The following is a 24273-nucleotide window of genomic DNA, read 5'->3' as shown; positions in this document are numbered from 1 at the left end:
AAAAGGACGCAGCAGCAGCAGAAGCTGAAGCAGCTACACTAGAAGAAGCTGCAAATTCTAAGGCAGGTAGTGAAATTAACCTTCCTACAGATGACCCGAAAGAAAGGGTAATGCAATATCTGACTGATAACGATTCCATATGCTCGAAGAACGAGCAAAATGAAGTTGTAGTTACATATAGCCTCTTGCCTAATGCTGCAACTTGGTAACCAAAGCAGAGCAACAATTTGCCTTCAGCAGGCAATCATACTGATATAGATGGGCCCTGGCCATCTCCTAGCGCTACAGATGCCTTTGCTATGAAAAATCCTCATCCCAATCCAGCGTTAAATCTTACACCAGAAGGTTCGATACCTGATAAATCTAGCAGACCTACGACAGTTATAGAGGCGGCTTCGCAGATAGGTAATGCTCTCCTAAAGAAGGAGTTGGTAAACAACAGCCTAAGAAAGTTTACTGAAAAAGCAGCACATTACCGGGCATGGAAGGCAGCCTTCCACAATACCACAATGGAATTAAACTTGACACCGTCACAAAAGTTGGAACTTTTAATGAAATGGCTGGGTAGTGAGTCTCACAAATTATCTATTTCAATTTACAATTCACACATTTCCAGACCAGAATTAAGATTAGAACGGATTTGGGAGATTCTTGACAACAAGTATGGTTTAGCCGAAGCATTAGAGAAGGATATTCAGACTAGAATAGAGACTTTTCCTAAAATGAATACATGGGAGGCTGAGAAAATAATGCTATTCAGCCAGCTGATGAATGAAATTCAGTATATGAAAGAAGAAGGTATATATCCAGGCCTAGCTGCCTTGGACTCTGCAAGGGGTTTGCACCCGCTTGTCGAAAAGCTTCCTAACAATCTTCAAGAAAAATGGTGTATGACAGGCTCACAGTACAAGTTGGACCATAAAGTTCTATTTCCACCATTCAATGTATATTTCAAGTTTGTTCAAAAATATTCTAAGATATGGAATGATCCTAGCTTCTGCAGGCCAGCTAATCACAAGAACAGTGGTGAAGGTGTCTCAAAAGCTCAACGACCATTGGTGAATGTAAAGAATACAAATATTACAAATAAAGATGTTAATGATGGTATGTGCCCACTGCATGAAGGAAAACATCCATTGGTGAAATGCAGGGTGTTCATAGCGAAATCATACTTGGAAAAGAAGAAACTTATTAAGGACTACAAATTATGCTTCCGATGCCTAGGGAGGTCTCATTTTGCAAAGGAATGTAAAGCTAGAGTGAAGTGTGAAATATGTAAAAGTGAAGGACATTTAGATGTTTTACACAATCAAACATATACATCTACCACACCTAAAAAGGCTAAGAATACTCAAAAGGACACCTCAACAAGAGGTTAAAAATATTGAAAAGAACGACTCGGTACAACCAAAACAAGTTAAAAATGTTGAAAAGAATACCTCAACACCACCTAAACAGGTTGGAAAGAATGCATCTGCCACAAACGAACTTGAATATCTATCTCCTAGCTGTCTGGACATCTGTGGCAGAGAAGGAGTAAGTAGATCGTGCTCGAAGATATTTCTAGCTAATGTGTACCTGAAAGAGAATCCTGACAAGGTAGTAAAAACATATGTACTTATCGACGAACAAAGCAACAAATCATTGGTGGCTATCAAGATGTTTGACCTGCTCGAAATATCTGGTGAACTAATCAACTATAGAATAAAAACTTGTAATGGAGAAAAAAAAACTACAGGTAGAAAACTGCAATCTGTGGATTTTGAAGCAATCAACAGAGAGGTTCAAATAATTCTACCTAACCTACTTGAATGTGAAGAAATTCCTGGAAATAAGTCAGAAATCCCTACACCGGAAGTTGCAATGGCTTTCCCACATCTTGAATCCATCGCGGCAAAAATTCCATCTATCGACAAGTCTGCTGAGGTACGTGCTGATACTTCTAGGCCGTGATGCCCCACAAGTACATAAGGTGCGAGAAGTGATAAATGGTCCGGACAACGCACCTTGGGGACAAAGACTTGATTTGGGTTGGGTTGTCATAGGTGAGACCTGCCTTGGAGAGGTGCATGTACCTAACACTTCTATATCAGCATGCAGAACAAGTGTTAAAATCCAAAGTAATGGAAAACCTTCCACACTAGACCCATGTCCTAACAAAGTGAAAGTGGATGAACTTTTCGACAGCGGTGAAGACACAATAAGTTTTTCAAGAGAAGAGAAGCAGTTTTTAAAGATTATGGAGACTGAAGGAAAGTTAAATCCTGATAAACAGTGGACTGCTCCATTACCTTTTCGGACACCAAGACCTAGACTTCCTAACAACCGAGAACAGGCATTGAAGAGAGCACTGATACTTCACAAATCTCTTGAAAAGGATAGTATCAAAAGACAACACTTCATCGCCTTCATGAAAGGAGTATTAGATAATGGACATGCAGAAAAGGCACCACCACTTAAAGCACACGAAGAACGCTGGTACTTACCTCTATTTGGTGTTTACCACCCTAAGAAATTTGAGAAAATAAGAGGTGTGTTTGACTCTTCCGCCGTCTTTCAGGGAGTATCGCTGAACCAAGTTCTATTCAAAGGGCCAGACTTAACGAACGGACTAGTTGGTGTGTTGATGCGTTTCCGAAGAGAAGGCGTAGCAGTGTGTGGTGATATAGAAAGCATGTTCTATTGCTTTGGAGTAGTCGAAAAGCATAGGAACTTTTTGAGGTTTTTCTGGTATGAAGAAAACGACCTAAGCAAACCACTGATAGAATACAGGATGTGTAAGCATGTCTTTGGGAACAAGCCCTCACCAGCAGTTGCCAACTATGGGTTACGTGAAATTGTCAAGGAAGCTGACCCTGATGTTGTAGATTTTGTGAATAACAATTTTTACGTAGACGACGGCTTAACATCTTGTGAAGACGACGCTACAACAATCTCCTTAATGAAGCGAACACAACAGGCATTGATGACCAGTGGTGGTGTACGCCTACATAAAATTTCGTCAAATATCCAAGAGGTGTTGAATGCTTTTGAACGAGAAGACATTGCCAAAGAAATCAGAGATTTTAATGTGGAAGAAGGAGGCGCTCCTATTCAAAGAAGTCTAGGCTTACAATGGAGACTATTTGAAGATGTATTTACATTCCACATTAACCCCGAAGAAAAGCCATTCACAAAACGTGGCGTTCTAGCTACCATTAATAGTATATACGACCCATTGGGCTTCATTTTCCCTGTGCTGGTTCGTGGACGAGTTCTATTCCGAACGATCATGCATCTTAAACTAGACTGGGATGACCCATTGCCAGAAGGGATGAAACATAAGTGGGACGCATGGAAAGAAAGCCTGAAGAAGCTGGCATCACTAAAAATCCAAAGAACTTACCACAAAAGTCTAAGAAATAATGTGATAAATACAAAGGTGCATGTGTACTGTGATGCTTCAGAACAAGCGGTTGCAGCTGTAGCATTCTTACGAACAACCACTATCCACGGAACCGAGGTTGGATTCCTCATTGGAATATCACGTATAGCTCCTAAACAAGGACATACTATTCCTCGTCTTGAACTCTGTTCTACTGTAGTGCTACAGAACTAGCTAAAATCATCATCACAGAACTACACTTTCCTCCAAGTGAACTATTCAGATACCATTCAGACAGCAGGGTATGCTTAGGGTACTTGAACAACACTACAAGACGATTTCATACTTATGTTGCCAACAGAGTCGAAAAGGTGCTGTTAGTATGTGAACCACATCAATGGAATTATGTGCCAACTGATCAAAATCCAGCAGATCATGGAACTAGATACGTTGAATTTCAGTCATGTGCTTGGCTCACTGGCCCTCAACATTTGCATAAAGAAGAAGAATCATCATTTCCTCTTGTTGACCCTAAAAACGACAAGGAAATTAGAAAAGAAGAAGTTACCACCTTTAAAACAGTGGTAATCAAACCCCAGATGCTCAGTGAAGAGAGAATGTAAAGGCCAAATTAAGAAGTTTTACAGTTTTAAGGCCGTTAAAGAAAAATCTGAACGTATTCAGTATGTGAAGGGGAGTAATCCTGATTTGGAAGTTATGAGAAATGAATATAAGGCATGGATGGGCATGTATGAAGAATTTCTCCAAAGGCATGATGAATATTATGCTCTGTTGTCTGACGAGGAACGTGTTAGTTATAGAATTAAATGGTATGATGAAAGAAGCAATTGGCTTGGCAATTTTAAGGCTTCAATGGAAGAATGGTTTGGAATAGCTTCCAGTAAGAGACCCAATCCACCTCGATCTATTGTGTCAAGAAGGTCGTCTCAGCATAGTTTGGCTGTGTCGGAAAGGCTACGAAGTGAGCAGAAAAGAGCTGAACTTAAAGCCAGGGCAGCATCTCTTAGAAACGTGCACCAATTAGAACTTCAGAAGTTAAGTTTAAGATTGAAAGAAGAAGAGATGAGACTACAGACAGAGGTGGACGTCCTTGAAGCAAGAAGCAGAGTGCTTGATAAGTTTGATAGTGAGGCAGGTTCTGTATTCAGTGATAGCCTTGATATTGATAGGGCTCCGAGAGCTAGACTTGCAAGTTCATTGGATGGTAAAGTTAATGCACATACACATGTTGATGTGTGTGCACATATCGAAGATCATCGAGTACATGTTCAGGATAAGGTTCCTGTGTATGGTGATGAGGTTCGTGTACCTGATGTAAACGGGAAGATTACTAATCCATATGGAATGCCGACTATTACCGCAGATCTTCCTCAGGCACTGGTGAAACAGCTTCAGAGGCCAACACCGGAAATGATGAAGTTTGGTGGTGATCCCATGGAATATAAAAAATTCATGCGACAGTTTCAAGCCAGAGTTGTGAGAAATACGGAAAGTGATGATGAGCGGTTGTACTACTTAGAGCAGTTTACCTACGGAGAAGCAAAGAAGATTGTAAATGGCTTTAGTTATCTTGATGCCGAGTTGGGGTACCAAGCAGCTTTACATGAATTGGAGGAACGATATGGAGATACAGAATTAATCGCAAATGCCTTTGTTAGAAAGGCACTAGCTTGGCCAGTAATCAAAGATGGTAACCCTAAAGCTTTAGATGCCTTCTCAATATTTCTGGTAGAATGTGAAAATGCGGTAAGATGCGTTGATTCTATGAAAATTCTTGAGTACTCTGAAAACATGAAGAAGATTGTGAAGAGGCTTCCTTACTCCCTTCATGACAAATGGAGAAGTTTAGTGCAGAAAACTAAAGAAAACAAGCAGACAGTGGCGTTTAAACTTCTTGTGCAGTTTGTGAAGAACGAAGCAAAAAAGGCTAATGACCCTACTTATGGTAAACTTGCATTATGTGGAGATGACTTTGGTGTACAGGGGCCGGCACAGACAAAGAGTAGAGGGAGAGTCAGCACAGCAACCAACCTTTCAGACGGGCAGAACTTGGATGGTTCTATTCTGAGCGGTAATAAGGCAAATTCACAAACTACAAGATGCCTGTACTGCATGAATACCTCACATTCACTAATGGGTTGCCGAAAGATTGAAACACTTACCCTGCAGGGCCGCATACATTTTCTGAGAAGCAAGGGTTTGTGTTTTGGCTGCTTGAAACCAGGTCATATGAAACAGCATTGTCGCAATAAGGCAGTTTGTAAGAAATGTCAGGGGCATCACCCTTCAGTTTTGCATGTTTCTGGCAGAGAAGGAAACGCTGTGGATGTTCCAAAGACAATAGCTAATAATATGGAGGCTCCCAAGACAGTAGCTCCTAACACGGACACTTCAAAGACCAAATCCACTACTACACAGACACAGATAGACGGTAGCTCAAGTTTTGCAGATGTATATGGTTCTGATACAGAAAATACAGAATGTGATGGAGACTGTACGATGGCAATTGTTCCAGTAAGAGTGAGAATGAGAAATAGTATTAAGGAAGTCGTCACATATGCATTTCTTGATCCTGGTAGCAATGTGTCTTTCTGCTCCAGTGCTCTGATGAAGGAAGTGTGTGGGACCGGTCATAAAATGAAGATCACAATCGAAACAATGGGTGTACCACATACAATGTATACCTACGTGGTGGAAGGTTTAGAAATCCTAAGTCTTGATAGTTTGAATATAACAGAATTACCTAAAGTTTATACTAAAGATAGGATGCCAGTTTCTCACCATCACATACCTACTGCCAGCGATGTTCGTCGTTGGCCACACTTTTCAGATGTCCATCTTCCACATGTCAACGCCGACATTGGTTTGTTAATTGGAAATAATGTTCCAGATGCATACACGCCAAGGCAAGTTAGAACCGGACCAGCTGGGAGCCCACATGCGACACAGACAGCTTTAGGTTGGATAGCATGGAACGTAATTCGGAACGATGGATCCAGGTCTGGTAAAGAAGATATCTTGGCAGTGAACAAAGCCACTATAAGTGCGATACAGGAAGTTGAAGACAACAGAAAACTAGAGAAGTTAGTGAGAGAATGCATTAATTATGACTTTCCTGAACGTACAATTGACGACAGGAAAGAATGGTCTCAAGAGGACAGAAGATTTATGGCGGTAGTGGAAAAATCCTGTAGGTTGAAAGATGGCCACTATCAAATTAGTTTACCTTTCAGAAGTGACTTAAACTTGCCCGATAACTCTGAAGTAGCTGTACGTCGACTAAAAGGTTTAGAAAAGTGGCTCCTGAGAGACTCCAAGCTACATTCTGATTATAACGACTTCATGTCTAAAATAATACAAAATGGGTATGCAGAAATTGTCCCTATTAAGGATTTAGCTAGAGCTGACGGGAAGGTATGGTACATCCCGCATCATGGGGTGTATCACCCCAAGAAACCAGACAAAGTTCGTGTCGTCTTCGACTGTACTTGTAAATACCATGGGGTATCACTAAACGACCTTCTCCTTCAAGGTCCAAACCTAACCAACAACCTCATTGGCGTCTTATTGCGTTTCCGACAAGAGAATGTTGCAGTCATGGGAGACATTGTATCGATGTTTTACCAAGTTCATGTTCCCAAAGATGAATGTGATTTTCTTCGGTTCTATTGGTGGCCGCAAGGTAATCTAAGCATTGATCCAGTTATCTACAGAATGACAGTTCATTTGTTTGGGGCTGTCTCATCGCCTTCGTGTGCCAACTTTGCACTGCGTTTGACTGCACAGAGGAACAAGAATTTATTCGATCCGATAGTAGCCGATACAGTGTTGGGTAACTTTTATGTTGACGATTGCCTCAAATCGGTTAGTTCAAGTGACCAAGCAGTATCTCTTATTCAGCAGCTTACCACACTTTGTGAAATGGGTGGTTTCAAGTTATCGAAATGGGTAAGCAACAAGCGAGAAGTACTACTTTCGGTTCCAGCAGCTGAACGAGCCAAAGAGTTTGAAAACATAGAATTAGATTATGAGAAACTTTCGATAGAACGAGCTCTAGGAATTAGATGGTCAGTAGGCGCTGATACTCTTGGATTTAAGAATGTTGTACCAAGTCGACAACCAACTAGAAGAAACGTTCTTTCTATAATCAGCTCAGTATACGATCCTTTGGGATTTGCGGCACCGTTTATTTTACCCGCTAAAATCCTCCTTCAAGAAATGTGCAGAAATAATGTTCAATGGGACCAAGAATTAACTGGTAACGACTTAGCAAGATGGCAGCAATGGTTAAACAATTTAATTTGCAAGGTGTTTTTTATTTTTTTGCTTCAACTTCAAATATTATGAGAAAAAAATAAAACTAGCCATAATAATAGATAATACGTAATGGCTGTGATTTAGCATTTACAGAGCCATATATATAAAGAGTTACGACATTGGATTTAAGTCACGTGATATGCAGATCAATTTGTGTCAAACTTGTCTCCGTTAATGCATGTAAAGTATAGGAGCAAGAAATTACTTTAAACTTTTTCTTATATTAAAAAAAATGTAATTGCACATTTTACGGTGGAATATCGACGTGCACAGCGTAAAGAACCACTTGCGCCAAAGAATGTTTCGCGCGCGTACGCTAGTACATTATAACGTTCGATTGATTGATTTTGGAACAAAACATCCCATAACTACGTCCCATAATAACAATTATGTAATATTTTCAATTCATAATGCATGCTTTGATGACTAAATAAAATAATAAAGTGTCGTGGATATATTTGTTAATATATTGAATAGGTATGAACAATATTAAAATAATAAAGGCAAATTATTACAAATGAAATGATGAACGAGTCTCTGAAAGTTTGTGTCAAAAACACACAGAGAGCCATTATACTGTATAAAAAGAGGGGTGAATTTGTGTGTTTTTTGTATTGGTTCATGCTTTGATATATCCTGACTTGCATGTAGGCCCTAGCATTTATTCTTTTGTTATTATAGACACAATATATATATGTTACCAAATTAATACCATTAATAACTTTATTTACTAAAATAAAAACGGAATCTAAGCGTTATTTCATTGACAACAAAATCTAAAAATAATGCATGGAACTACAGGAAAACGCTATACAAAAGAGACGCGCGCGCCCTCAGCGTGCGAATTCTTTGACACAAAAATGGCTTCTAATTTTCAATGTCGTAACTCTTTATATATATGGCTCTGAGCATTTATTTGAAATACTGCCCTCTCGTGAAATCCGGGTGTGAGTAGTGTTGTGGTCGGCCATGTTTTTCGGTTTCTAAAAAAACAGCTTATTACAACGTATTTAGAGGAGGGAATCAATTAAAATAAAAAAACATGGGAAATTGCCATACTGTTGGTCCAAATGAAGCATTAGTTGTTTCTGGTAATTATATTTTTTAATTTGTATTTTTGGTTAACGTTTAAAAAAGTATTTATTATTTATCTAGTCCTAGCCTAGCTAGGCTAGGCCTAGCCTAGCCTATAATATAAGTCTAGGCCTAGGCTAGACCTAGGCAAGGCCTAGGGCTGGCCTAGCCTAGGCGACTAGTACTAGCCTAGCCTAGGCCTACTACAGAGGAGATCCACTACAGATACTGCTACTACTACACTAAGCCTAGCCTAGGCCTATTAGCCAGGAAACAGACAATCGAGACCACGGCACGGACAATCGGGGCCCAACAAGACGATCTTATGTGTTGGGCTCGATCGTCATACCAGTTGGTCTCGATCGTCCAGTATTTTCAGAACCACGTTGCGCCCGATCGTCTTGCCAGTTGGTCCCGATCATCTTAGCGTTGGGCCCGATATACCGTTGCGTATATTTCGGTGTATAAGTCGCACTTTTGACACGCAAATTTGACCTCAAAATTAAGGGTGCGTCTTATACACCGAACATTATGCCTCACACCACACAGATTGTAGCCTACATATCGTCACCTCGTTGGCTAGGCCTAGGCTAACTACAGTGTACTAACGTAACGGCAACCTGCTTCTGCCTAGTTTTCAAGGCATTTTAGCGTGATGTTCAGAGGTCCCAACTTGAGAAAGTCCATTCGCAGGAGATTTTGTTGTGAATCACAATCAATTCGTCGGGGCGTCGAAAGTCAACGCGCGGGGAATCGAAAATCAACACGCGTGTCGTTTTACGTCTCTTAACTAACTAAATATGTTACATATATATACAATATTTATAAGTTGGCAGGCCTCGAATTTGGGGATTTTAGGGGCAAGGCCATTTGGCCTCCGGTTTTCATTGATTTTAGGGGCACCAAGGCCAAATGGGAGGGCACCAAGGCCATTTGTTTTAAATCAAAGGGGCACCAAGGCCAAAATTAAAAAATATTTTAATAACTAGGCCAAAATTTAAAAATAGCTTTTTTCCGGTTGAGGGTGGAATTTTTTTCCCAAAAAAAAAATTCTACCCGCAAAATGTTTTTTGGGATTTCCCCCTATTCATCAGATCGCGGAGTAGTAGTAGGACTGTCTACAATACATGTTTTTGTATTTCATATAAATATTACGTGTATTTACGATCTATATAAATAATAAATAGGTACGATGTTCAGCGTTTATAGTTTACCGTCCTGTGTTGAATGTTTCGTTTAGTTTCAAATAATGCGATAAAAAGGCATGTGAAGCCAACCAAGTAAGGCCCGGAACAGGTATAAAAACCCTTCCAACAGCAAGCTACTCAGCCTAACCTAGCAGCCGACGGAGAAAACATGATACAAAAACAATTTGTTTGTAGGCCTTACCTACAACTATTCATACACAGAGTGTTTACCACGGTAAAAATCAAGCCAATGACATTATGTAGTAGAATATAAATTATAGTTATTTTCCGAGTTTCGATTTCTGAAGCTTTTTTGTTAGTATAACAAACACGGACGGACACCGACCCCTTTCTCTCTCTGTTTAGCCTTCGGCACGTGTATTCTGGACTATACCATTTCCTTGAATTCGGTAAAAACGCGTTTGGTAATTTAGTGTACGACGTTGTTAAACAAGATTTTTCGATGATCTGTCTGCCGGATTATTGAGGTGGGTGCGATAAAATATAAATATGATATACTTCCAACGATCTTCGGGTTGTGGTGCAGGTTTAACTTTGGTGCTAAAGGTAAACACCCCTAATTTTACACGTATAATGGACTACAGCATGCAGGAACGCACATGGTATTTTCTTCTCAGAGGGTGCGTGTACGTCAAAAGGAATTGTTTTTCCAACGATCCGCCGATCCTTCGCGCGTGGTACTCTCACACGCGACGTTTTTTGTGTGTGAAATTTCTTATCAGAGGGTGCGTGTGCGTCAAATAGAATTGTTTTCCCAATGCATTGAATTGCGTGTGTTCGACCGGATCGGCGGCGGGAGGATAGGCTAGGCTAGCTAGGAGCGAGTGCGTGTAATATTTTTTTCATCGAAGGCGGCGGCTAGCTCGATTATTGTGCGACTTTAATACTTTCAGTAACCTCCGATCGAGGAACGTTTTTAGCTTGATTATTAAAAGTTTACACCCCTGTATATTGATGTACTATCTATACCATGATTTACCACGCACGGCGGCCGGGATGATATTGTTTTGGTACCCTTTTGCAATGTTCGATGTTTTGTTTACTGTTTGTGTATTAATAAATGCGTTTAGGGAAATCCCCTTGCAACGAAGACAGGCGATAGTTTTGCGTCTCGTCTGAGTCGTGTAAACAAATCTTCTTGACATTATTTTCTATCTAATTCAGTGGTTTTTATTGTGGTAAAACTCGGGAAGGGCACTCGCGGCCAACGCAAAAAAAAGGGCAGGCCAGTAGTGGCCGTGGGTGCTATTCATTTTCGAGGGCATTGAGGCCAACTGGGAGGGCACCGACGGCACTGGCCGCGGTGGCCGCGGTAAAATTCGAGGCCTGAGTTGGCTTAATTTTTACATAGGTTTATCCATCAGTATTTTTACATTCTTATTTTTTTATGGATCAATCAATCAATCGTTCGATTTATATAGCCTCAGTACAAAGAATTTTAAAAATTTATACTGTATTTTAACTAAAATTCAGTATATAACATAATTTAACTTAATTACATAATGTACAATATTTACACATGATAGTATTGCCCAATAGAATTTACTCATTTTTTTTAGGCACAGGCCTAGCCTAGGGCTTCTACTTCTAGGCCTTAGCCTAGCTAGCTACCATTTTTAAACCCAAAAACTATTCCGAATCCGTCTTATGCTTCATTACGCGAAAAACATTGAGTTTTATATTGTTTTATCCATACGTAAAATTACACTGGCATTAAAGATATAACATTAAAATGTAGGCCGTTTATGAGCTATTTCGCCGATTTCTTATCGCTGGGAAATTCCCCACCAGCGACATCGATTGATCGAGGAGTAGGCCTAGGCTGGAGGCCTAGCGTGCATGCCGGAACGGGTGGATTATTGCTATAAATAACAAGTTTGAACAAAAGAGCTTACGACAATCTTGGGTAAATTTTTATTAAACGTATGCCTACAGTACTTGCTTGGCGAATCCATTTAAAATTTTGTCTAATTTGTTGAGGCTGTAATAAAAACAACCTAATTTTTTTAGAAGGTTGGTTTTATATTTTCTGGATATTTGATTTTTCAATAGTAGTTAATAACAAAATTTCGTTGGTGGAATTTTTTTTTTAATGGCTGCTTAAACATGTGCCTTCTTGGGTATTGTACTGCTAAAACTGGAACACATTGTTGTAGCTAAAATCATTTTTTTACACCATAAGATTAACAATGTTGCTTTTTAAAATAATAAGAACATTATATAATATAGGAAAGCTGTTTTTAATCATAAAACTTTACAAAGCCTCTTTATTTCATTTAAAAATCAAGTTTACAGTTAGGAGAGACAGGCTTTAGCCTATTATAGTGGAGTAGTAGTGTGTGCATTGTTGGCGCGTGTTCATTGTCGGGCGCGCGTATTTATAGGCCTAAGAAAATAAAAATAAATGACTACAAATATAACTAAATAATGATTATTATTAATTTAATGTTTTTTTTTTATAGACCACAGAGGGTTGTTGTTAAGCTGTCTGCATACTTCAATACAATAGAAATACAGTCGACTCCGCCTAAGTCGAATCTAATGGGACCGGTATAAAAATTCGAGTTACGCGAACTTCGACTTGCAGATTTGCCAAAAAAATCCTAGGCCTAGGTTCACTCACTAGCCGCGCTATGGCTACTAAGCCTAGTTGACCCTGTCCTGTCGCGATCGCGGCCCACGCGAAGAGACTTCTTGAATTGAGTTTGGTTAGCTAGCTAGCTAGGCCTAATAAATGCTAAGCCTCTTTATCGGCAATGATAAACTGTATTTTTCCGAAACAATACAAAAACGTATAATAAATACATTTCGGTTCTTATTCGAAATCGGTATCCATTGTTTATTGCCATCTGTCTAGCACAAAATAGGTACCCACAAAACGCCGCTCAAGTTCTCAACTCTGAAACAACTCATAAACTATACACTAGCGCGAGTTGTAGGACGCCGCCTATACTATAGAACCTGCTTGAGAGAACCGATATGGTCCCACATTATCCCCTCCGTTGTTTGTTTATCGAATTACGTACGTTTCATCATTTTTGCCGCGTAATTTGTGACTTCGACTTATACGATATAAATCACTAAAGAATGTGTGTATTCGGACCGCAAAAAGACGTCGACTTAGACGAATTTTGACTTAGAAAAATTCGACTTAGAAATAAAAATTACACAGTAATGTATAGGAAAGAATTGGGACTTTCCTAAAAATTCGACTTTCGCGATTTTTCGACTTACGCGAATTCGACTTAGGCGGAGTCGACTGTAGTAATAATCAACAACAATTTCTCATTAATTTACAGGCATACCGTATATTTCGGTGTATAAGTCGCACTTTTGACACGCAAATTTGACCTCTAAATTAAGGGTGCGTCTTATACACCGAACATAAATGCCTCACCACACAGATTGTACATCGTCACCTCGTTTGCTAGGCCTGAGTAGGCTAGGCCTAGCTACAGTATACTAACGTAACGGCAACCTGCTTCTGCCTAGTTTTCAAGGCATTTTAGCATGATGTTATACTAAATATGATGAAATGATTTGTTCATTATGGAGCTGTTGTAGGCGCTCCGATAAAATTTCATTTGTAAACGTTTAAGATTGGAATAGATTAGATTTATAAGCCCTGTGTCTCATATATTAAGATTATGAATCAGCCACTTAACAAGAATTACAATCGAGGGGCCAATGAGGAAGCGCATCTTCCGTCATTCTCTTGCCTAAGAAAACGATTATTCCAGCCCTGCCGCGTATTCTTAGGCCTACGCACACCGTGCTTTCGCTTAAAACACCTCTATATTCAACTCCTTAAAGAAATTGTTTGAAAAATATCACCAAGCTTATTTTTGGAATTCTTAGAAAATACATAAAGACTATATTATAGCGTTTTCAGAAGTTCATTTAAAAATTCAAAATTAATGTTAACTATTTTAACAAACTAGGTAGTTTTCTTGTTTTCGTCATATGACTCGCTTTGTTTACACTTACACTTAGACGTTTATCTTAGAATTCAAATAAATTAATCCATAATCAACTAAAATTGTTATTGCTGTGGTTTTTGTTTAATATAAATGTTCCTAATACACAGAAATCAATTAAACAGCAATATAATTTAATATAAACGAGTTAGAAAGGAAATTTAGACAGCCTATAAAACACGGAAGTCAGAACTTGTGTCGCTCGAAATGTTCGGTAACTTTCTAGCCTATCAAAAAAGGCTCTGGCTAACTTTAAAATTAAAATGGCTCTCGGAACACTTAATTTCCCATTATCGCTATTTGACGTGGATGTGTACAATTAAAAAAATAATTATGAAAATCTGACTTGTAGATTCCAAAATGTAAGGCCTGAAACAAAAAAAAAGAAAAATAACGTAAACATGTTGCCCCCTTCAGGCGGCAGTTGTATAAGCTAAGCCTATTCCATTTTTCGGTAAAATAATTACTGTACATCACCGTATTTTAGTAAAATATTTTGCGTGTTGACATTTAGACTAGGCTATGAATGAGGTAGGTGCCACCCGGAGAGGTAGAAATTCTCATATAACTTTTCTAGACCAGTTTTTTCTGGGGAATCCAAATATATTGGGTAAACGGGCTGTAACCTGAGAACTTTCGCGTGAGGGCGCTTTTTTCAAAATGGCTGCCAGTTACAGTAGACTATGATATCTTGGCAACCACTGGTCATAGAGAGTTGATTTTGGTGTCAAATTGTTTGGAATGTACATGTTCCTATTTGATGTAATAGAAAATTTTGTCAGAAAATGGCTGTAAATACCTCTATTGACCTTTGACCCAATATCTAACAGATATCATATCTCCGTAACTACTGGACACAGAAAGTTGTAATTGGTGTCAAACTCTCCAGAATATAGATGTTTATATTCAAACTAATAGAACATTATCTGTAAAAAATAACCGGAAATAACGTTACTGACCTTTGACCCAAAATGCAAGAGATTTCTCCTATCTGATCACGTTAATCCTGTCAATTAATTCATTTTGTGCCAATTGGAGGTTGACATTCTCATATTATTTTCTTGACCAGTTTTTCATGTGCAATCCGAGTAATATGAGATAAAAGATAAATAAGCCCTAACAAGGCCAAGAATTTAATTCTTTTACTACATACATGCTTCCCTTTAGTGTTTCAGTCTGTATGTCGTGTATTAATCTTCAAGATCGCTCACATCACTGCAATCTGAAAAGTCTTCATATTCATTATGTGTAAACAGTTCCTGGACATCAGTGGGAATCACTGTCTCAATCCATTTAGGCTCCATTTGTTCGTTCCATCCATTGTGTGTACTGTTGTTGACAAAATCATTGACGTCTGCTGATTGCCATTCTTATAGTAATGAAGTTTGCTCTAAGTATATGAAACTCAAGGGTCTGCTGACATAGTGGCAGTAATGATATATCTGTAATCTTGTTGTGTCTGGAAAACTTTCTGTTGAAGATATCATATCTTGCTTGATTTACACTTTTCCCCTTCACTCCATACAATGGTGAAACATACTCTTCAAGTTCCTCATACAACTCTTTTGATGGAACATCTGACACTCCAAGGTTGCAGAATGTGTCAACACATTTTGCTTTTGATTCCAGAAGCTTCCAGCAGGTACGTTTTCCTTTCCGAACGAAAGCGGAGTTATACTCGTTACCTGTGAAAGCATGGAATCCAATAAGGTATGATTTCTGCGCTTTTGTTAAATCAATGTCACTCAATTTCAGTACATTTCGGTATTTCCCAGTGTTTGTATCAATAATTACCCTCTGCCCATCACCCTATGAAATGAGATAGTGAAATGACTGGAATGTCAAAGTCTCCAGAATGGGAACGAATTATTGCTACGCCTTGATTGTTATTTGTTAAAGCATGCTTTGCATGCAGGATGACTTTCGTGTCGGCTTCTTCTTGGCTACTATTAAGCTCCGGAACCAATACAAAATCTCAGTTAGTAACGTAGATGCATTCTTTTTTTTTCTCTCTTTTGTGGCGTTAACCACTATTTTATTCATTTCATTCTCAAATGATCAATACAATGATTTTACACTTCATCCAAATATATATTCCCTTGTTATTCTGTTCTGTTATTTTCTTGTACTTTCTTTTATCTTTAGTACGATTTGATCGAAACAATTCGGTCAAATATATATATATATATACTTTATACTTTTATATGTATTATCCACTTTTTTCATTATTTTCTTTTATTTTAACTATTCCTTTCTACAATAGGTCTATGTCTCTGTACAAAACACACAAGTGCATATATTCGAGTACATGATTGCACACATGCATACATACATACCCACGACAAAGGTATATAAATAAATAAATATTTACAATATATAAAATGCAATACAATTATTTTCTTAATTCTTTTTTTTTTTTTTTTTTTTACAATAAGAACATAAATAAAAATATAAAATTCAAATAATTATAGTAAGCTTAAAAAAAAATTCTTTCCTTACTCTTGTGTTTTAGTTTTATGTCTCATGGTTATATTTGTTGCTTACTTATGTTACGTTTCGTTTTGTTTTTAATATTTATTTCATTTATTTTCATTTTTTTTTTTAATAATTCTATATAAAGATTTAACCACCTATTGGCACTGCACAGCGTTATATAAACCTCTGTAGAATATACCGTATTATAATAGTCGGTTAAGGTATAACCTATTATTTTTTTCTGCCAAAAAGAGGCGAGAAAGTGAACCATAATTCCATTTCTTTACTTTTTTCAAAATGTGTGCTTACAGAAGCATCCAAGAGAGAACATGTGGTCAACATATCTGTTTCTTGTACCGAGTACAATATTTTGAAAGTTTGCCTCAATTCCAAACTTATATGTGGTATAAACATTAATGTATTTCCATAACTCATTTGCTTCAGTACATTGGTAAAAGAAGTGTTTATCATCTTCTATTACATTACATTGCAGGCAAGTGTCTGTATTATTAATATTCCATTTAAAGAGCCTTCTATTGGTAGGAATAATACAATGCAACAGTTTGAAATTTAGCTGTTTAAGTTTGTTATCTTTAATATCATTTACTTTTCTTTTCCACGTCAGTGTCCAATCGTTCGCTATATTAAAATGTGTTTCCCACTTTGTTTTACTCTTGGTTGGTTCTTTACATTTTTCTTTGATAAAAAAGAGACGAATGTTTTTACAACTCAATTTACTATACTGTATTGATATAACTTCGTTAACTTTTACATTATCAATTTTTGAATAAATTATATCTTTCCATTCTCGTGGTATTGCTTTTAGTAGACATGACAATTCAGCAATCCAATTCGATTTGATATTTAACAAAAATAGTAATTCATTTGTATTAATAAATCTGTCATCAATTATAATATGTTTCATCTTTGTTATACCAGATCTAATCCAATTCCTATAAAGGAGTGAGAAACCATTGTGTGTTATCAAGTTGTTGCCCCATATAGGTTGTTCTATAATTTGTTCATAGGAAAGTGACATTTTGACAGAATATTGATTGAATTCAGCTAAATACTTTAACATTGATTTATATAATAAAGGCATACTGCTGTAATCTGTTTCTTTATATTTTACATTTGATATATTTTCAATAACCTCTCTTGGACCTATTTTGTTAAAATACATTTTAGGTAAACACTTCCATTTTGAAGTGTCATCATTGTACAATCTTTTAAGAATGACATTTGTAGTGCATTGACTTGAGATCTGAAGTCTGGAGCATTTATTCCACCACTATTATAATCATTGATTAATGTTAATCTTTTTATCTTTTCTGTTTTATTATTCCAAATAAAATCGAATACAATTTTATCGACTTCATTTAAAACGCATTCAGGGGTATCTATAATACTTACGTTGTAGATTAACTTTGCTAAACCCAGTGTTTTTAAAATCATAACTTTGCCAAAAATCGAAAACATGCGCGGTATTGCACCAAAAGTAATTGTAAGCTCAACAATATCAAAGTTGGCCCGTGATTTCAACAATTTCCTTGCCAACGGCGAGAACAAGACCAGATTGATTGAGCTTATTCGCTGTGTACTAGTGTCAAAGAAAGAAAGCATTCTAACTTATATGAGGAGTGATGTTATCTACTTTTCATCGTACAAAGAATACATCTACGTTACTAACTGAGATGTTGTATTAGTTCCGGAGCTTAATAGTAGCCGGAAGAAGAAGCCTACACGAAAGTCATCCTGCATGCAAAGCATGCTTTAACAAATAACAATCAAGGCGTAGCAATAATTCGTTCCCATTCTGGAGACATTGATATTCCAGTCATTGCACTATCTCATTTCATAGATGATGGGCAGAGGGTAATTATTGATACAAACACTGGGAAATACCGAAAGGTACTGAAATTGAGTGACATTGATTTAACAAAATCGCAGAAATCATCCCTTATTGGATTCCATGCTTTCACAGGTAACGATTATAACTCCGCTTTCTTTCGGAAAGGAAAACGTACCTGCTGGAAGCTTCTGGAATCAAAAGCAAAATTTGTTGACACATTCTGCAACCTTGGAGTGTCAGATGTTCCATCAAAAGAGTTGTATGAGGAATTTGAAGAGTATGTTTCACTATTGTATGGAGTGAAAGGGAAAAGTGTAAATCAAGCAAGATATGATATCTTCAACAGAAAGTTTTCCAGACACAAGAAGATTACAGATATATAATTACTGCCACTATGTCAGCAGACCCTTGAGTTTCATATACCGTACTGACGCGGGTATAAGCCCACCCCCCTCGAACATGAAATCACGTCAAGTTTGGGGGGTGGGCTTATACCCGAGGATCCAAAAATGCAGATCGTCAAAAACAGCACATGTACACTGTGTATTCCACCATGCGAGCGAGCGCCCTCACGTGTACGACGTTGCCTCTAAATACACGAGGTGTAGAGTGTCGGAAAATTAGTTCGTGTAATTTATCGTAGAATATCTTATTTTAAACATCAATTTAACAAGAATTTTATCAAGCACAAAAGCAAGTATACAATGTTCGTTAAATAGAAATGTACCAAAGAAATTTAATAAGCTTGTTTATGGCAGCCGATACCAAATAGTGGTTTTCCGTTTTGGCGACTTGTAGCGTCGTGTGTGAAGCGATCTTCGACCGCAATGGAGTGTAAACAAAACAGGACCGCTAGGCCTCATATGGCCTAGCGTATATTAGCCTAGCTTGGTTATGATCAAAGGTAGGTATATTCGGTGTATGGACGTCGCCAAAAGCAAAATAATGTATTACGACACACACTGTAGATCTTCGAATTAATGGGTGGGCTTATACCCGAGTGCCTCATTTTTCATGAAAATTAGTCAAAAGTCGGGGGTGGGCTTATACCCGAGTATGGGCTTATACCCGCGTCAGTACGGTACTTAGAGCACACTTCATTACTAAAGAATGGCAATCAGCAGACGTCAATGATTTTGTCAACAACAGTACACACAATGGATGGAACGAACAAATGGAGCCTAAATGGATTGAGACAGTGATTCCCACTGATGTCCAGGAACTGTTTACACATAATGAATATGAAGACTTTTCAGATTGCAGTGATGTGAGCGATCTTGAAGATTAATACACGACATACAGTCTGAAACACTAAAGGGAAGCATGTATGTAGTAAAAGAATTAAATTCTTGGCCTTGTTATGGCTTATTTATCTCATATATTTGGATTGCACATGAAAAACTGGTCCAGAAAATAATATGAGAATGTCAACCTCCAATTGGCACAAAATGAATTAATTGACAAGATTAACGTGATCAGATGGGAGAAATGTCTTGCATTTTGGGTCAAAGGTCAGTAACATTATTTCCGGTCATTTTTACAGATAATGTTCTATTAGTCTGAATATAAACATCTATATTCTGGAGAGTTTGACACCAATTACAACTTTCTGTGTCCAGTAGTTACAGAGATATGATATCTGTTAGATATTGGGTCAAAGGTCAATAGAGGTATTTTCGGCCATTTTCTGACAAAATGTTCTATTACATCAAATAGGAACATGTACATTCCGAATAATTTGACACCAAAATCACCTCTCTATGACCAGTGGTTGCCAAGATATCATAGTCTACTGTAACTGGCAGCCATTTTGAAAAAAGCGCCCTCACGCGAAAGTTCTCAGGTTACAGCCCGTTTACCCAATATATTTGGATTCCCCAGAAAAAACTGGTCTAGAAAAGTCATATGAGAATTTCTACCTCTCCGGGTGGCACCTACCTCATTCATAGCCTAGTCTAATTGTAAAATTCAATTAAATATGATCTATTAAAAAGTAAATAAAAAATAATTATTATTTAACCTTATTTGAAGAATATCAATACTCTATTAGTCTTGAGAGACAACGTGATTTTACGTGGTAAGCCTACACGCGAGAAAAATATTATGGAGTGCACTGAATTTTTGCCTTGAAAGATTAGAAACTATTCTACTTACCTTTGCTGTGTTGTTATGGCGGTTCTATCCAACAAAATTGTAGTATGTAATTTTAATATTATTTATTTTCATGACACAATAAACCTAAAGACCATGAACTTATGTACTAGGAAACCACTCTAATCACTACGCAAATGTCGTAAAAGACGCACTGGGCGTTTCATATAAATTACCGGCAGCTCAACTTGTCGGCAGCCCAACCGGTCATATGCCGTGAATACCACACCTTAGAATTTGGCCTCATAAAAAGTACTTGTATGAAGAAAAATCACATAAAAAGTAACAAATAAATCCCTTAAATTGATGATTTTACAGACGTTGTTTTGGCACACCGTTCTCAAATTTTGCATACACGAAGTTCAATATTTTCGTTTCTATTCTATGGAGCGCCAAAAGAGCAACTACAATAAAGGGTTTAAAACTCAGTGGAATGCGTCTACTTTATTTGCATCTATTATGAAATACACATTTTAATTTCCATTTTTTGTCAATAAAAATGTTGTAACATGTTCGGTTTTCAAAGAACATTAACCGACCCTAAATCAGCATATGTTATTAGTCTATTCCCGGGACTAAGAGGGATATTATTTAGAACATTGAGGTATATGAAACCTACAGTACGGTACATCTTATGATGATGAATTTTTCGATTTTTATTCTTAAAAGTTGACGAAAACCATGTAAAGTATCAACACAGTAACATTTTAGTTGTATTGACATTGACAAAATATATAAAAATTTAACGTAAGGCCAAAATAAAAAAATAGTTTGTTTCCAGTTGAGTGCCCGAGTGGAATTAAAAAAATAAAATTCTACCGGTAACATTTTTTTTCATCAGATAGCGTACTAGTAGGAGAGGACTGTCTACATCTTTTTGTATTTATTTTCATATAAATATTACGTGTATTTACGATCCATATAAATAATAAGGTACGATGTTTAGCGTTTACAGTTTACCGTCCTGTGTTGAATTAGGCCATAAGCAGTAGATCAAAAGAGGCCTAGAACATGGATTTCGTTCCCACCCCTTGGATCTACATACTGTACATGTCACACTTTATGACCCAACCTCATAAAATCACCCATATAGGGTATGTCAATTAGTTACGAAGATATTGTGTCTTAAAAATCTTGAAAAGTGCAATTACAACTAAATAATTGTAATTTTTCAGTTTTCCTCACATACGAAATACTTATTTTTAAAACTTAAAATGTTGGATAAGTGTTCACAATATACTAGGCTATTTGCAGAGAAAGTATAATAACATTTGATCAAGGACCTTTAAAGATATTGGCCCATAAAAGTAACTCCAGACCTCAAAAAGTGCCGTTTTTGCAGTAGTGGTGTACGTTTGAGAGGCCATTGTTCAAAATTATCCAAATATTTCATGGAGAACTTTTGATATATTGTGGGTAACATTATTTTCACAATATCAACTTTCAAAGTGTGACATATGTCACACTTTTTGACCCAACCTCATAGAATCACCCATATAGTAAATCCTGTAAACACTATTTATAGGTGGCTGCTGTGGGAATGAAGCCAAGAAGTATGTTATTGGTGGATGGGCTTGGGCGTGGTGTGCTGTAACTGATGTTCAGAAGTAAGTACAAGCTAATTTTTGCATGATTTTATGATTGGCAGTGAAAAATTCATACTACAGTACAGTAGTTGCTGTAATACAGCCGTTAATAATGTGACCATACGTTTTATGGTGTTTATTTTTACTTACGGTACCCTATATGTCGGTGTACAACTACAAGAGGCACTTTTTTTTCTCTCTTTATTCATTATTCCATTCCATGACAAAGGTATACAAATAAAGATTAATAAAATAAAAGGAAAATCTACCAAGAATGTGCGAAACTAAACTCTAAAAAATGATGACCGAGAGTACTTTTACAGGTAGCTAAGAAAGTTAGCCGCCTTCCTACATAGGTTTATGGCTAGTCTTCCTCACTAGGTAGGTATAGTTATAGCTAAACTATTCTAGCCTATGATGGAGGCCTATGTAATATCATATCTGGACTCTAGGCATAGTAGGCCCTAAATACTGTATGCCTGGCCCTAGGCTAACTAGGCCTAGTAATTAGTTATCCGCACTTGGCGGATAACTCCTTGTTATTGTATGGGATCAATATTTTTTTCTGTATTATTAGTTATCCGCTTAGTAGCGGATAACTCCTTGTAATCGTCCTGTTTCATCAAATTTTTTTCCTGTATTATACTTCTTTCTTTCTGTCATTTTTGTGCGTCGTGTTTCTCTAAAACTTGTAAACAGAACATATCGTAACTTTGTCAACATATCGAAATTTACGTGAACTTGTGCACCTCCTATTTTTGAATGACGTCAGAGTTGCGCAACGTGACTTACGCGCGATTTTATGAATTTCAATGATTGATCATAGACTAAAAACCAAACATAATTTTGTTTTGACACTTTGTGAAAATTTAAGTCATATCAAGCGCAAACTTTCTATGGATTAAAAATAGCATGTTTCACAAGAAGTTACGCGCGCACGCGCATTTAAAATTTTAGAAAGCGAAAAATCAACTTCTAATCAACTTTCTATGCGTTTCATGTCATTTTGAGCATGTCAAAAATTCCCACGCGCGCGAAAATTTTTACGCACGCGGTGCACACGTAGCGTTAAAAACATATTTTTTTCGCGTGATTTATGTTTTTTCAGCCTTTTCTAGTAATGTTACCAAATTTTAAACAATTTCGACTTAAAATTACGTCATACGAGCACGTCGAATTAGATAATTTGCACGCGTTTTTGGTGAAAAAGTTCAAAAATTCGTCAAAATTATGCCTATTTTTAAACATTCATAGATTCTAAACTACATGGGGAACTTTTTTTTAATTACATATTCTGGATGTTGATGAGTTGTAGATATCGGATCATACATTAATATGGCTAACCGGACATTGTGACGTCATTGTATGGCCACGCGAATATAAAATATAGGATTTTTGTCTCTTTCGTCATAGCTCATCACATTTAATAGAGCGCATCTCCACTTATTCGTTGTCCATTTTCACCCCGATTTTAATATATTCTAGGTCAATCAACTATCTTTTGCATGAATTTAAAATTTTTTAATTTTTTTAACGTCATCATGCCTAAAAATTTAAATTACTTTGGTCATTAATTTCATCTTTACAGTAAATTTTAATCTGTTATAGCTCGTAAGAATAAAATGTGATAATCACGATTAAAACGTTTTCAGGAAGCTATTGTATTGTAGATACAAAATCATGTGAAAATTGTGCCAATCGAATGTTGTGACGTCATCATATGGCCAGTTATATAAAAAAAGTCGTATTTTCATCTTTTGCGTTATATTTCATTACATTTAAAAGAGCGCGCATCAATATTTCACGTATTCAAATTTCTTCTACACGTTAATATGTTGTTGCTGAGATAATTTCATTCTGAAATTTCTACTTTTGCATTTCATTTTGAAGCCGTCAAGATGTTAAAAATTACAATAAAATACGGGTCCCGTAATTTCACCTATTTTACACTGTTTGTGATATGTATACAGATTGTACTGTGTATACTATGTATATGACACAAAATAACAGAATTCAGAAATAACATTTCATATTCTTCAGTTCAGGTCATAATGCCTTAATATTTTTCTGTGTGCAATATTCTAACGTATGACGTGCCCGTGGCGTTTGTCGAGCGGATAACTAACTCGTCAAAGTGACGAGTTTCATGTCTAGTTCTTCTTTCTTTCTCGCTCTTTTTGTGTAGAGCGTTTCTCTAAAATGTGTAAACATAACATTTTATAACTTTGACAACATGTGGGCATTTACG

General features: G+C 37.0%; 3 protein-coding genes across 3 annotated transcripts in view; all 3 read left to right on the top strand.

Moving 5' to 3' along the window:
* The first annotated feature begins 299 nt into the window (after nucleotides 1–299).
* Nucleotides 300–3598, top strand: LOC140044088 (uncharacterized). The gene is made up of 3 exons (XM_072088568.1): nucleotides 300–1228; nucleotides 1341–1930; nucleotides 2046–3598. The coding sequence occupies exons 1-3, from the start codon at nucleotides 300–302 to the stop codon at nucleotides 3596–3598; spliced, it is 3072 nt and encodes a 1023-aa protein (XP_071944669.1).
* A 483-nt stretch (nucleotides 3599–4081) lies between these two features.
* LOC140044087 (uncharacterized) lies at nucleotides 4082–7732 on the top strand. The gene has a single exon (XM_072088567.1). It carries the CDS (start codon nucleotides 4082–4084, stop codon nucleotides 7730–7732), a length of 3651 nt encoding a protein of 1216 aa, XP_071944668.1.
* A 926-nt stretch (nucleotides 7733–8658) lies between these two features.
* LOC140044981 (flotillin-2-like) overlaps nucleotides 8659–24273 on the top strand; it is a 124875-nt gene continuing 109260 nt past the window's right edge. Inside the window, exons 1-2 of the mRNA XM_072089702.1 lie at nucleotides 8659–8793; nucleotides 21965–22046. Of these exons, the coding sequence (XP_071945803.1) occupies nucleotides 8745–8793; nucleotides 21965–22046 (131 nt within the window). The 5' untranslated portion in view covers nucleotides 8659–8744. The remainder of the gene's footprint in view (nucleotides 8794–21964; nucleotides 22047–24273) is intronic.

Source organism: Antedon mediterranea, chromosome 3, assembly GCF_964355755.1.
Source record: "Antedon mediterranea chromosome 3, ecAntMedi1.1, whole genome shotgun sequence".
NCBI lineage: Eukaryota > Metazoa > Echinodermata > Crinoidea > Comatulida > Antedonidae > Antedon > Antedon mediterranea.
Note: the sequence above shows the minus strand (reverse complement) of the source record. Positions and strands in the feature narration are given on the sequence as shown.

What these genes read in the sequence shown, in the direction of transcription:
- LOC140044087 (XM_072088567.1), top strand. Translation starts at nt 4,082, where the DNA reads ATGAGAAATGAATATAAGGCATGGATGGGCATGTATGAAGAATTTCTC.
- LOC140044088 (XM_072088568.1), top strand. Translation starts at nt 300, where the DNA reads ATGAAAAATCCTCATCCCAATCCAGCGTTAAATCTTACACCAGAAGGT. An exon ending in TGCTTCCGATGCCTAGGGAG is followed by an intron (nt 1,229 to 1,340) that starts GTCTCATTTTGC and finishes ACACCTAAAAAG; the next exon opens with GCTAAGAATACTCAAAAGGA. An exon ending in CGACAAGTCTGCTGAGGTAC is followed by an intron (nt 1,931 to 2,045) that starts GTGCTGATACTT and finishes GGGTTGTCATAG; the next exon opens with GTGAGACCTGCCTTGGAGAG.